General features: G+C 42.3%; 1 protein-coding gene across 13 annotated transcripts in view; it reads right to left on the minus strand.

The window, feature by feature from the left end:
- Positions 1–15,010, minus strand: part of FRMD4B (FERM domain containing 4B) — a 324,897-nt gene that overhangs the window by 20,191 nt on the left and 289,696 nt on the right. For all 13 annotated transcript variants that reach the window (XM_045493504.1, XM_045493497.1, XM_045493503.1 and 10 more), the window contains 6 exons: positions 5,238–5,314; positions 3,809–3,947; positions 2,965–3,106; positions 1,958–2,091; positions 1,741–1,860; positions 96–324 (listed from right to left, as the gene is read on the minus strand). In XM_045493504.1, the coding sequence (XP_045349460.1) occupies positions 96–324; positions 1,741–1,860; positions 1,958–2,091; positions 2,965–3,106; positions 3,809–3,947; positions 5,238–5,314 (841 nt within the window). The remainder of the gene's footprint in view (positions 1–95; positions 325–1,740; positions 1,861–1,957; positions 2,092–2,964; positions 3,107–3,808; positions 3,948–5,237; positions 5,315–15,010) is intronic.

The raw sequence follows: 15,010 nt of genomic DNA on the forward strand, positions 1-15,010 counted from the left end.
CTTTTATCTCTTACCAAATGAACTAATTTGGAAATGCTAGATACCATCAAGGATATATCGACTACGTGACTCAAGGAACCTCACTTCTTACGAACCTGGTAAAATCACTGTTGCTTTCTGGCTGGGTTTCTTTCCACATCTGATCCGGTATTCATTTATCGCGTTTTCAATGTCCTGAAGCTTTTTCACAGCATCCGTGTAATCCTGCTTTCGTTTTTTCTTCACGGTTTTACAAAGGTCTGGCTCGTTGGCAAGTTTCTTCGCAGCCTCAACCAGCTTTTGCTGTATTAGGAAATTGCTCTCCAGTTCTTGTAGAGCAGGGTCCTGCATTTATACAATGATACCGTTTCTTGTACATTTTCAAATCAGGTGCTCTTTGAGAATAAAACCTTCCTAAGTTTACTGCATATGTAACTTCAAACACTTTCCTGGAAGACAAACCTTCCTCATCTATTTACCTCAATTTATCACTAATCTGACTTTTTTTCTTTTAAAGAAGGGAATGCCCCTGCAATCAGTTAGTTGGTTGGGTGATGATGATATTTTTCAAGGAGAGATTCTTAATCCAAGATTCACAGACGTAGACAGTTAGTTATGTTAACACACATAGCTTTAGAGACAGATACATTTGAGTTTGATTTCTCTTTCTAATGGTTCCCGGTTGCATGACCCTGGAAACACTGCTGAAATTCTCTAATGTTACAGGTTTTTCTCATTTTGTATCTCCATTTCTTTCTTTCTTTCCTTTTTATTTTTTCTGTGCATCTCCATTTCAAATGCAGATAACATATACCTTATAAAAATACGGCAAAGGTTACATGAGAATAATATATGTGCATTACTTAGCTCAGGACTGGGTATACTCTATAAGTTGCAAAGCTCACTCTAATCATGATGGAAACTGCTATCATTTCTAAAGCCAAGATGGCTAAATTTGGGCAAGAAGCAGGAGTAGGGTCCTACTGTCCGATGACTCAGATGAGAGAAAACACTGTATACTGGAACTTTATTATACCCGAATGCTGCACACGTATTATCTCATTGAAACTCCTTGCATCCCTCAGTGGGAAGAACAAAGATTACTCCCACTTTATGGATGAAGAAACTGAGGTCTGGGAAATGAGACTTCAGAATAGGCAAACTTATTTGTCAAAGGTTTCTCTGTTTTGCTCAGAAGAGTCTAACGCTAGAGTTCTTTTTTTTTTATTTTTTTATTTTTTTTAAATTTTTTTTTTTTTTTTTTTTCAACGTTTATTTACTTTTGGGACAGAGAGAGACAGAGCATGAACGGGGGAGGGGCAGAGAGAGAGGGAGACACAGAATCGGAAACAGGCTCCAGGCTCTGAGCCATCAGCCCAGAGCCCGACGCGGGGCTCGAACTCACGGACCGCGAGATCGTGACCTGGCTGAAGTCGGACGCTTAACCGACTGCGCCACCCAGGCGCCCCTAACGCTAGAGTTCTTAATTCTCATAACAATGTTCCTCAGTTTACCCACAGTTGGGGTTTGTTTCAAGCTCCCTGTGTGCGGAGGAGTAAAAAAGCGAGAAACAACTCAAACGTACGGAGACGGTGCACGAAAGAAAGAATCGTGTGGTCTACCGTGTCTCACGTTCAAGTGGCGAGCGCGAGATAAAAATGTAGAGCGGTGACTCGAGCACCAAAGGGACAAGTCGACCACATTCAGCTGACAGCTCTACTGTCGTGTGGCGAGTAGAAATGCTCGCGCTGATGCTCATACCTCCTCGCTGGGCAGCAGGTTGTCATCCAGTTTGAACGCGGCGCCCACACGCCTTCTGACCTGAGGCGGTTTCTCGCCGACGTTCAGCGGATATTCCTTTGGCATTTTGCCCGTGAGCTCCTGTAAAACAGGACCGAATCGACAGGGGGATAACTGACACAGGCCGGGGTTGTCAAACACAAAGTGAAGCGTCCCCCAGACCAGAGAAGACACTCACAGCCTCCCGCAAACAGATCTTCTTAAGCTCCTCGACTTTCTTCAGGAGTTTTTCTTGCAAGAGCTTCTCCTTCTTCCTGAGCTCGAGGATTTTCTCCCTCTTCTGCTCCTCACTAACTTCTGAGTCTTGAGAACCTGGAGGGATTGGGAGGGAGGGCAGGGAAGGTTTATCCGAGGCATGTTTCCTTCCTTTTTAAAGGACAAAGGATTTCTAAGTGAAACCTGCTATTAAATCATAATTTATTTCTTTTCTCCTTGTTTCTGAACATAATAAAAGGAAACTGGAGAACATTTTCTCAGGCTTCTGGGCATCCAACAGAGCCTGGTAATTATATATACCTTCTGTATTTTGGCTCAGTCAGTTTAGAAGCGATGATAAAATGCTTAATGTTTCAGACACACCCAAGGAAGAATTTCAGTTTTCTGAGCAGGAGAGAAGGTAAGATGTTCCTGGAGATAATTGCTTAGAATGTCCTTTTAGAAAGCAAGCAAGCAAGGCAAAGGAATGTTGTGTGCTTCAGATTAAGAGCTGACAATAGGATTTAGATGGGAAAATTCATTTGAGTTAAGTTACATATACTTGGTGATAAGAGATTCCAGAATTTCTACAGAGGAAGGGCTTCCAGCAGCAATCACACTGAGGGGGTGGGACTGGGGTCAAGTTTGAAGCTGGTAGTCACGTTTGGCTATATATTAAGTAGAGAATTAGCCGAGTGTCTGAACAGAAACTAATTATTGGGAGAAGAAGCTGATAGAACGTATGGGGAGAAAATGTCCTTTCAAATTACCCTGAGCACTCAGTATCGTTGTATCTAGTGTTATTTATACAAGCTTTTTATAATTTAACTTTCCTTATACTTAAGAAAAAAAATTGGTTTATGCTGCAATGCTGCAGGTTTTGATATGCTTATTTATTCCCCAAATAATAGGTCTAAAATGCACTTAAGTGGCTGCTGACCCCTACAAAACAGTGAAATAAAGATTGTTCATACTTCCCCAAAACATTACCTGAAGATATTAAGCTGCCATTGCTCGCCATGATGAACTGACTTTTTGCTTCCAGTGTCACCATTTTGGAGACCCTTGGTGTTCCTGTCTCTGTCAAATCCATTGCGATATCATCCAAACTCCTGGCTGAAGGAATTTTTGCCTAAGAGGTATACAGCATTGAAACAGAATTCACTCGACTGAACCTATTTCAAACTGATACAATGATTAAGTTGCTATGGGATAAGTATGTCACACGAAGGACAACTCAGAATTTTTATATGCTAACGTGACACTTCAGAAGAAAAACATAGGAGACTTAAGCTTACAGCTCAAATGTTTAAATAACTATGCATGAATCCCTCTCACGGTATAGTTCAACCATTAACCTGAACACATCACCTGTGGACAAGTGCCCACATGCCAAAAAGTTGGCGAGTCTTAGAACTTTTAAATCAGGTATATATTGCCCGTCTTTTAATTTTTTTTTTTTTTTTTTTTTTTGATAGACAGAGAGAGACAGAGTACAAGCAGGGGAGGGGGAGATAGAGAAGGAGACACAGAATCCGAAGCAGGCTCCAGGCTCCTAGCTGTCAGCACAGAGCCCGATGCGGGGCTCGAACTCACAAGTTGCGAGATCATGACCTGAGCTGAGTGAGGTCGGATGCTTAACTGATTGAACCATCCAGCGCCCCGCCCGTCTTTTAAATGTAAGAAAAATTAAAACAGGTGGTCAAAAAGTTTATTAAAACTCGAAGACCAAAAGCCCACGTGCTCGCATCTTTTCTGAGAAAGCTTATCTTCCGAACAGAAAGCAAACGAGGGAGGGAAGTCGGCTCCCATAAGAAGCACTCTTGTTACTTACTTTGCTTTGCTTCCGGTCCAAATAAAACTGATGCTGACTAATTGCCATTACCCAGATGGACTTGATGAGAGAAGGGTTTGCATACCACGTTTGCACAAAGAGGCCACTTTGCCCAAAGGTTCTTCTTGACACAGAAATCCTGAAAGATGAAGGAAAGCATTTGAATTATTCACCTCTGGCCCAGCACAACACAAAATGTAACCAGTGAGTCATGTTATCATGAAGCATCTACCTAATTGTTTTTCTGCTGCTCTACTGATGCCAACAGGGGCCACGCTTCTGATTTTCTCCTTTTATGACAAAACCAGTTGCACCTGGATAGTCTCTTTTTTTTTTAGAAAACTAGCATGTTCAAAAATGCGTACACACATACTCAAAAGCAGATAAGAACTAGGCAAATTAGAGGTTGTACCAGAAATGTTTGGTTAAAAACCACAGGATGTGTGGCCATCAGAAGAGTCTGGGAATAAATGTGGTAATACTTCAAAGACAAAACCGCCAAGAGGGGAGGGTCAGCGCCTTCCTCAAGGTAAAAGAACAGCTCAGATCTAGGTTGACTTGTCCAGCTATGACATTATCAGAGGATGAACATGATAATGTTGTCTGAAGATATGCAAGTCTGAAACTGGTCCAGCGTAGGGCTTATGCACCAGATAAAAAGAGGAGAAAGGGTGAGAGGAGGAGAGAGTGAAAGGAGAAGGAAGGTGGGGGAGGGCAGGCAGATGCTGCGGGGAAGAAGGGACAAGGGTACAGTGTTCTGTGCAGGAATCTGACTTGTCTCTTGGGGTCATCTTTTTGTCACAGCTGTTTCCCCCCATCCCTCTAACCTCCGAGCATCCACCAACATGTCTGAAAGGCAAACACTGAGGACTGAAAATGAATTCCTCTGAGGAGCTTGGAGCGCCTCCAATCCTGACTTCAATCCATGTTGATAACCTGGCAACCGTTGTTTTAAAGTGCCCAGGAAGACCCAGTTAAAAAGTGAGCAAGGGATACGAACAAGGGATTTCTCTAGAGAAGACACACCAGCGGCCAAGACGTACATGAAAAGATGCTCGGCCACCATTTTGAATTGAGGGAAATGCAAATCCAAACCAGAAGGGCTATCGCTATATATCACCAGGATGGCTATTAAAAAAGCAACCAAAACACAACTAAAAATAACAAGTGTCAGGGAAGATGTGGAGAAAATGGAACCATACATATTGCTGGTGGGAATGCAAAGTGGTGTAGCCGCTTTGGAAAACAGTGTGGCAGTTTCTTAAAAGGTTAAAGAAAGAATTACCATTTGACCCAGCGATTCCCCTCCCAGTATATCCAGGAGAAATGAAAACATACGTCCACACACAAAAAACTGCACATGAATGTTCCCAGTAGTGTTATTCAGATAGTCACCGGTACCAAACAAAGAAAAGGCTGTCATCCTCACCTCCGTGGATCGTGAACTTCAACGGCAAATTTTTTCTCACGGAAATACAAGTTCTCGAGCTGTTTCCATTGGAATAACTAAGCAATTAAGAAAAAAACAAAACAAAAACATAGAGCTTTAATGAACACTAATTTTTACCAAAGCTAGGACCATCTGTTTTTTTAAAAAAATTTTAAAGTTTATTTATTTTTGAGAGAGAGAGAAAGAGACAGAGTGTGAGTCGGGGAGGGGCAGATAGAGTGGGAGACCCAGAATTCCAAGCAGGCTCCAGGCTCTGAGCTGTCAGAGAGCCCGATGCGGGGCTGGACCCCACAAACTGTGAGATGATGACCTGAGCTGAAGTCGGATGCTTAACTGAATGAGCCACCCAGGCGCCCCTAAAACCCATCTTAATCACCAAATAATCAAGAAGGTACACTAAGACAAAGCACGAATATGTGACACAGTCTTTTTACAAATCAATAACCTGAAACCATTTTATTCCTTTCTCTGACTAATCTGCAGCTCACTAATAAATCTTCCTTGAACTATAAAACCAGGCAAGTATAGGGAACATGCATACTATTTTTTCCCCCTGACTCAACTAAATAAAGAGAATTAGTAAGGAAATCCTCACACATTCCAGTAAGCACATGCCTTCTGATCAAAGATGCTGACTTCATATTTAAGTGGAAAGATATTCAAAGGGGTGTTTTAGTAGAACCACAGATTAAATTTCAAAAGGAGGCAAAGTGAAAGTAAAACGGAACCCCAAGCAGGGGTGATTCTCTGTGATACCAGTTTCCCGCCTGCAAGAGTTCCCCTAAATGTGACGGAAACTTAGCTCCAGGAACTGGAACAAAGGTCGGGTGGGGGTAAATGCGGGATTGCCCTCTTGGTTTCTGAACTGGAGCCTCCGGTTTTTGTAAATAGAACCCACTTGTATATTCCCACTGCTGACACGCTAATGCTGCGCTCAGTATCATCTGCCAATTGGTTGGGAGAAACAGAATTAACTAGCAATGTGCAAATGACTAAAAACCCAATAATGTCTCAAACAAGATTGAACGCCCTGCTGTATTTTCTGGGATCGTTCCCAACCCTCTTGTACTAGCCCGAGCCTCAGCTTTTTGTCTCCACTCGGACTTCATCGTTGAGTTTGTCCCACCATTGATGATGATTACACTTTGGCTGGAGTTTGAAATTATGTTCAAAGAATCTCAGAGGAGCATTTCAATTTTCTAAATAATAATAATAAGTTCTCTGCAACACACTCTCAGCACCACCATTTGAGCCAAGACTTTTCATGAATGTGTGAACCTCAAGTCCCTATGCACAGGTAACTAGGATACAAAAGCATGCAAATTGGAACCCCCAATCCCAAACACAGTAACATAAATCAACACGCACTAAAAACACAGCCCTTTCTTGCCCGACATACAGACAGCGTAACTACAATCACTGAGGCTGAGAGAGTTATTAGTGAAAGTTTAAGGCTACATACCACTTTCCTAAAATGTCCATAGGCAAGACGCTTTCATTTCTTTTAATCCAGAGATTCCAAAAATGGGACAGAAATCTGAGGGAAAGCCCCAAGGCTCTACCTCCCCTCTCCCAGACAGCAGCTCCGGTGAGTTGTGAACGGAGTTTCATAAGACACCTAGGTGTAACTCAATTTCACAAACAGAGCCTCCCACGGCTGACATCAGCAAGCCTACCCAGTGACACCTCCCCACTTCTACTCCTTCCTCTGATCAGCGAGATACAGAGCAAAGTTTTCCCTGGCACATCTTCCCAGAAGAGAGACACACGTTTTTAAAGGGGGTGTAGTGCGTATCCAGATGCTACTTGCTGGGAAGTAAGTTGCTTTGAATCCAGGCACTGGATTTCACTGGAGGCCGTCTCAGGGAGACATTTCTACCAGGGTTTACTCACCCTGGGCATGAACAGGTTCTACAGGAAGAGCCACAATGCAGCTCAGCTGTGTTTTTCTTTGCGTCCATTCCCACACACATAAAAAAACCAGGGCTGGACTTGAAACATGATCTCTGAAAGCCACCACCTCCCCCCTCTTATCACTTACAAATGTGAAACACTAGCGCTTTTGCCTTCATTCAGCACGACCCTGCACTGAGAGCAAACGTGCCGCCTGCAAGCAAAAACCGTACATGAAAGGTGAAGAGCTTTGGTTTATTTAAAGAATTTGAAATAATTACATGGCAACTGGGTTTGCAAAAGAAGTTATGGGACCGAGATTGAATTTTCAAGTCAAAAGGCAAAGCCGTTTCCCCACCTGAAACCTTAAAAAGTTCACGGAAAATGTGATTCCATACATGTGCCTGTAACAGCATAGGTGAGCTGGAATGACGCAGACTTAATTCGTGATGGCCACTAGGGTAAGGATGGTAGAGTGTATGGACGGGTTGCATTCCGGTTCCATCACTTATGTGGAGGGGGGATGGTGGTAAATCGCTTAACTTTACTGTGTCTGTTTTCTCATCTGTAAAATGGGAGCAACATCTGCTTCAGGGGGGCTGTTGGAAGGATTGGGTGAGGAGATGTTCATGAAGCACTTAGCCCAGAGCCTGGTTTAGAGTAAACATTCAGAGTGACAAAGCTAGTTACAACTGCTATGAAGGACTCTCAGCCCGATTCCCTAATTTTATCATGTCTTTGGGAAGGTGGAGGACAGCCATTTAACAGCAGAAACAGACGTAGAAACAGCCGTGTGGATCCCCGTCTGTCTTTCCACTGATGAGAAACAATCAAGTTTTTCTGTTGACACATTTGTGTCACTCAGGTTCCAATTCTGCGAGTTTCAACCTCTGTCAAAACTGCTGTTATTTCTGTTGATTTCATCGGTGGTTTCCTGATACACCCTCTAGGTAGGAAATCTGTTCACTGCTCCTGTACCACGGAGGTCACAGAGGAGGAGGGAGGGGCGGGTCAGGGGCACGCCCACAGAAAGACGCACGGCAGCAGCAAGCTCCCTCCTGTCTGGGGTACCCAGAAAAGGAACGTGCCTTGGCAAGTGCAAAAATGCTGAGGAGTATGCACCTGCCACAGGCAAGGGGGAGCTCCCGGGGTAATAAAAGACTCCGGGAAAGCTTTGGACAGAAAGGAACAAACTACCTTTCTGAATCTTACCAAATCAAAATTAGATGTCACCCAAAGGTATACCACCAAGAAAGAATAGGAAAGACATGATCAGAGGTTTTTTTTTAATAGCACTTATAATATAGGTTAATCATTTAACTGCAGGTTCACCTGGAAATGACTAAATTTGGGATAGTCATAGCTGTAGTGTATGACTGTACATCAAACAATGACTCACATCGGGCGATCCCTTGCTGTAACGTGAAGCAAAACCAAATCACTGTATTAGTGATATATTCTTTTTTCATTTTAAAAAAGTTATACTTGATGAATATACTCTGAGTACCCACGATCAAGCTAGTGGATATGTTTTGCCTTCTGGAGTCCCACAAAAAACAGAATTTTGCAGGATCATGGGCTTTTAGAAAGGCAAACTGACCATTGGGGCACCTGGGTGGTTTGGTTGGTTGAGTGTCCGACTCTTGGTTTCAGCTCAGGTCATGATCCCAGGATTGTGGAATCGAGCTCCGTGTCAGGCTCTGCCCTAAGCATGGAGCCTGCTTAAGATTCTCTCTCCCCCTCCCCCTTCCTCTCTCCTCCATCCTTTCTCTCTCTAAAATAAATCAAATGGAAAAAAAAAAAAAAAAGAAAAAAGAAAGCCAAATGGCCACCTTTTATCCGGCCCACCTTCCATCCATCAAGTGCTTTTGTGACCCAGAGTGAGTCTGCCCAACAACCCTATGGGGAGTTACTACTTTTAGCCCCATTTTTCAAGACAGAAAACTGACGCTCAGAGAGGTTTACATAAATTGGCCAAGGTCACAAAGCTAAATGGGAGCAGATATGGCACAACCAGCCTCAAAAACCACAGTGCCCAATCAGAGCACATCATCATGACTCTCTCATCTGGGAAGACGACTTGATGGAGTTTATAAAAATATGGAGTAATTCTCAGATCTACCTCATGGGGTGGGGTGGGGGGAACCCAGCAATTACGACAGCCATTTGCAGGAAAGGACTCTAGGGTCCTCACATTTTACTGGACTAGTGGTTCTCAAGCCAACAACGGTTTACATCACTCCCTACTCTCATCCACAACACAAAGACCACTTGGTGATATCTGGAGACGTTTCTGGTTATCGCACGGCAGGGGTAGGTGTTACGAGCATCTCGTGATAGAAGCCGGGGATTCTGCTGAATATCGTACCCTGCTCAGGACAAAATGATCTGGCCCAAAATGTTAACAGTGCAAAAACTAAGAAAGCCTGACCCAGAGGAGAATTTTTGGTGACATGCCTATGATTTGGCAGGTAGAGTGTGTTCAAGAAGATGAAATGTTCCTCCATGATAATCAACATCGGGGTTCTGTTTTTCTCCGTTAGGTAATCCCTTTAGAGACAAACGGTTGTTCAGATTTTCTAAATGGAAATGTTACCCACCAGAAGGACTGGAAACAACGGATCAGACTAGAAGAGGCCATGCTAACCGTGTCACATGTGCTGAACAAAAACTATGCAACACACCCAAATGGGACACACTCAGGCAACAAAAATTACCTTTTGAGATGTGATATCATAACCTTCCATACATAAAACATCACATCTTAAATGCAAAGAGTACAACATTCTGAGTATTTTAGAAAAGTTCAGATGAAGAAGTTCTGGGCATCAGGAAATGCATAATATAAAACTCTGACCATCCAAGAGGATGTCATCTCCCCAGATTTCCTTCGCAGCTGAATCTCTAACCTCCCAGGACTGACCTAATGACTTCCTGTTAATACATGCAATAGAGTGCTCACGGCACGTGTATGATACAACCAGGGCTGACCTGCTGTTCACGGGCACCTGCATGGCTCTTTTGGAGGTTCACACCTGGCATACAGTTGTAAACTGTATTAAATACTTCAGTAAAATCCCCAACTTTGAATATAATTCTCTTTCCAGATGGACCATCGTGTCCTTAATGACAGGGACTTGGCTTTTTCCTTAAAAGGAATAAAGAATATAAAGTACTAGCTCAAGGTCCTTCTAAACAGCATGGGCTTATTTCTTTTTGTTGTTGTTGTTGTTGTTAAAATGTAAAACTGGGTACACTGCACTCTCTCATTAGAAATTTGTTCCGTAAGGATGAACAAATTAAAACCAAACCAATGTTTGTCACAAGTACAAAGCAATACCAAATAAATTCCTGTTTATCCCCTTTCAGAGAACTTTGTTCTTCTCCATGCTTTATGTACTAATTTGTTTTCTCGGCATTTGGACGAGTCAATTCTATTAAAGAGCTATGTTTCATTTCTCTACATGCACCAACAACTCAGCCACTTGGTAAATGCCTAGAAATACAAACTAATAGATTAAGTAATGAAATCTAATGGTTTTGCTGGTCCACCAGCCACTTCTTCTTCACACATCATCTTCTGTTCTTACAGAGAAAACTCTAAGCCTTGAAGCTCTCAGTTTTATAGTGTCCCTACCTCCTTCCCATCAGCACACACTGTCCTCTGACCAGAACATGCCATCCCATTCTTCATAGCCTGACTCCTTCACCCCCTTCAGGACCTAGCTGAAATGTCACCTTCTTTAGAGGCCATCCCTGACCCCACTAAGTGTCCCCCACCCATCCCGCTACCGACCCTCCGTCTCATTTGTTTCCACCATTCAAAATCTATCACCATGTTTTATTTCTTTGCTCACTGATTAGTTTCTCACAAACCATCCCCTGAAAAGACTTCAGAGAAAACAAACACAGTGTGACAGAAACTACTTATCACTCTCAGGATCTTTTTTTCCTCCTTCCTTTTAGTAAAAGAACACCTTGACTTATGGCTTTGCCCATGGCCACCCACCTAAAGACTACCCTTCCCAGCCTCCCTTGCAATTAGACTTTATGACTAATCAGGCTGCTTGCCTTGAATTCTTTCCACCTGCTTCCGGTTGTAAAATGGAAATGGAGACTGCCCAATGCTGAACCAATTCTCTGAGAGTTCCTTGTCTTAGAAGAACCGCTTAAAATCCTAACTGTGATGAGCTTACAGGAGGGGAAGAAAAACACCTGTGGTATTCAGTAACCCTTCTATAAACCAGAATGTGGTGTGAGGGAAAAATTATCTACTTGGTAAAGGAACTCACTAACCCACTGGGTCCTTCCAATGATCTTTGAAGCGGAGGGAGCAGACAGACTTACTAGAATTTGATAGCTGAGAAAAGAAAGACCCAGAAAGGCTAAGACACAGCTCCAAAACCAGCCAACTGGTTCTTATTTGAAACCCATGCTGTAGGCTTTGAGTTCTCCTCCCGGTGACTCTGCAGAAGGTTTTAACAATCAGATTGATTATTGGTGTGGCCGGAGGTAATTATACACTTTACAAACAGGACGGACCGGTCTCCAGTTGACATTCTGTAATTGCATTCTTTTTTTTTTCCACACCATACTTTATTTGGTATTGAAGTATAAAGTGTGACCGGGCAGCACATTTTCCTTTTTCTCCCGAAGTTAACCTCATCTAAAATTTAAGCAGTGTCGGAAGGAGCTTCCCGATCGAGCTCCCTGGCCACGTGGCAATAGTGGAAAAACGAGGAGCGGGGAGAAATGATTGAGATGGCTGTGCTTAGAAAAGTAAGCAAGTCACTGGGTTTAAATGAAATGAACCCTGTAGTTTTATGACCAGGAAACAGGAAGACTTTTGTGCTTGTTACTTAATACATCTGGCTCTAGGCATTTGGGAATTCCAATAGTTGAAAAAAGAAATCAGTTAACTGAAGGCTAGGAACCTTTTCCCCACCCCAAAATGCCCTGGAGTAATGATGCACATCAGAAGACTTTGTTAGCAGTTATAATGCACAAAGATACAAATCGTGAAAGGCATTTTACCCCACTAAGGTCTGCCTATGACACCTTGCCTGGCATGCCTTTTTTATTTCTCCCATCTCTGACAGGTTGTGGTTTTTTCAGGTCAAAGAACTTGCTGGAGGGGTACAAATCAGTCATGACATATATCAAGGCTTCACTTAGCCACTGAGCCACTCTACATCTTTGTGAAGAAATTATATTTCTCCGTGAAATACTGAGCAAACAATAAAAACCTAGTAGGAACACAGTCTGCATTTTTTTTTTTTTATTGTAAAGCTTCACAATTTTTAAGTTCAAAGGTCCTACGATCTGAAATTAAGTTGAGTTCTGGTACATTTTCACATTCCATAAGAGTTTGCAATGACACATTTCATGCATAAAGGGAGGATTAAAAAGAAAAAAAAATTGCTTATGAACTGAATTTTTAATACTCTGAATTTTTGTGGTTTGTAACTCAGAATCTTAAATTTCTCTTAATTTGCATCACGCCCTAGGGCACTGTGGTTAATAAATTCACGCAGAGTGCTTAAGAATCTCTGAAAATAGAAAATCTGCGTGTGGACTCTTAGATGGAACACTAGGACTATGAGTTTGTAGCAATGCTGGGTCCTTCTCTAACCAACAGTGATCCAAGAATATTTCTCATACCTTTTTTTTTTTCAAGTTTTTATTTAAATTCTAGTTAGTTAACGTATAGAGTTATATGGGTTGCAGGATCTCATACCTTTAAAAATTGTCTTTCTCTGTCACTACCAATGAACAACAACCAGTTATGGAGTGATGAATGTGTATCAGGCACAGTGCTGAACATAATCTCTTGTAATTCTTACAAACACCCTATGCAGTTGGTGGCATTACCATCTTGCAGATGAAGAAACTGAGTTTAAAGAGAGATTAAACAACATGGCCAAGGTTACGCAGCGAATGGAACATCAAAGACAGGCTTTGGGTTGCTTCCCAACCTCTTGATCTGCATCTTTATACTACACAGACTGAAAACAACGCTGCCCTTTCACTAGAGAAAGGCTTACAGGCAAAATACACGAAGAATACCACTGGGAGATACAACAAACATTGTCCTTAACATTCATAGGCTATCACTAATACACATTATGTGCAAAGGACAGAAAGCTTCAGCTTGTGGGTCTTGGACCAACCTTTTTTCAAAATAGCCTTCGGCATCAGTTAGTCTCTTATTATTGGCAAACATTCTCCCTCCTGGCCTGTGCTTAAGCTACATAATTATAATTTTTTTTTAACATTTATTCATTTTTGAGAGACAGAGACAGAGCATGAGCGGGGAAGGGGCAGAGAGAGAGGGAGGCACAGAATCGGAAGCAGGCTCCAGGATCTCAGCTGTCAGCACAGAGCCCGATGGGGCGCTGGAACCCATGAACTGCGAGATCGTGACCTGAGTGGAAGTTGGTAGCTTAACTGACTGAGCCACCCAGGCGCCCCATTAAGCTACATAATTACAAGCCAGCGGGCATGCGTAACAAAGGGCTCAAGAGGCTAAGGATCTCCAGGGTCCCCATTCCAGCCTGTTTCAGAATCTGCCCATCTGACCTTCATTCCTGCTCGGCTACAGGTAACTTGCTGCATGTACAGGTCATGCAAACAGCTGAAGCATGATCCTTCTTCTTATAAATCAATGCTCATGACCCTTGAAATTATGGATTCTTTCATTTGTACCAACTGGGCCAGGGCAGTGACATATGGAACATCCTCCCTCCAATTAAACCCATAAGTTGCTTGGACATGGAAAAATAAACATATGGAAGCAAAAATCCATCACTGGATTTTAACAGAAGGAGGAGAAAGTAAACAGTGGTATGGAGTGGACACCTGCAAAAATGACCAGAAAAGAGAGGATGAGGTAGTGACAGCACAAGATGCCCTGTTAATGGTCCTTTTTGAATTGAATGGCACGTCTTGAAAATGAAATAGGAAAGCCCTGCAAATTGAAAAAAGCAAATGTCTTCTGATCCTTGTCTAAACTCTGGAATGAACAAGCAAGCCTGATTGTGATCAGTGTCAAACAATATTTACCGATTTCTATGAAACTGTGAATGTAAAGAAAGGGATGTGAGTCATGAGCAACTGAGAGGAAATTAGCTGCAGTATTTACTGTGCAGACTCTGATTCACCATTATTTTGGGAGAAAGCCTGGTTGTTTTTAGTCAATGCATTTACATTCCGTGGGCTTCTCAATTTCATGAAGAAACATTAGCAAAGAAATGACTTGTGAGTCAATTTAAGTAATATATTACACGCAGGATTCAGCAAAACCAGTGAGACTCCTACATGTTATTTCTTAAAGCAAAATTCAGAGGAGAAATAAATTACCAAAAAAAAATGTTAATATAGGTTGAGGTCTACCTTAAGGAAACATGATAAGCAATAATTTGGTTTTATTTAATAAATCAACTAAGGGTTAGGTACATGCCTTGGCTGGGATTCATTATTCTCCCTCTGTGTCCCCCCCCAACCCCCCCACCAGCCATGGACTCCCACAGTTACCAATCGTAATGTCCATCAAAAGAGAATCAGTTAAATGAATACTGTCTTTCACATAATGGATGCTAGGCAGCTTTAAAAAGAATGAAAAGAGATGTGTTTATAAAGCGACCTGAAGAAGTAAGACATGGTATGAAATAGTGTCATAGAAAGCTTTCTCTTTCTGGAAAGCTTAGGATATACACTGAAAAGTCTCACTGAGCCAGTATCCTTCTCTTGACAGCGGCTATCATGGGAAAGGAATGGGGACTACCCTAGTTCACATGTTTCCGTGGTTTGCTTTTTTTCATTTGTTTTCACAATGGATATGTATAGCTTTTGGTAAACAG

Source organism: Leopardus geoffroyi, chromosome A2 (assembly GCF_018350155.1).
Source record: "Leopardus geoffroyi isolate Oge1 chromosome A2, O.geoffroyi_Oge1_pat1.0, whole genome shotgun sequence".
In the NCBI taxonomy this organism is placed as follows: domain Eukaryota; kingdom Metazoa; phylum Chordata; class Mammalia; order Carnivora; family Felidae; genus Leopardus; species Leopardus geoffroyi.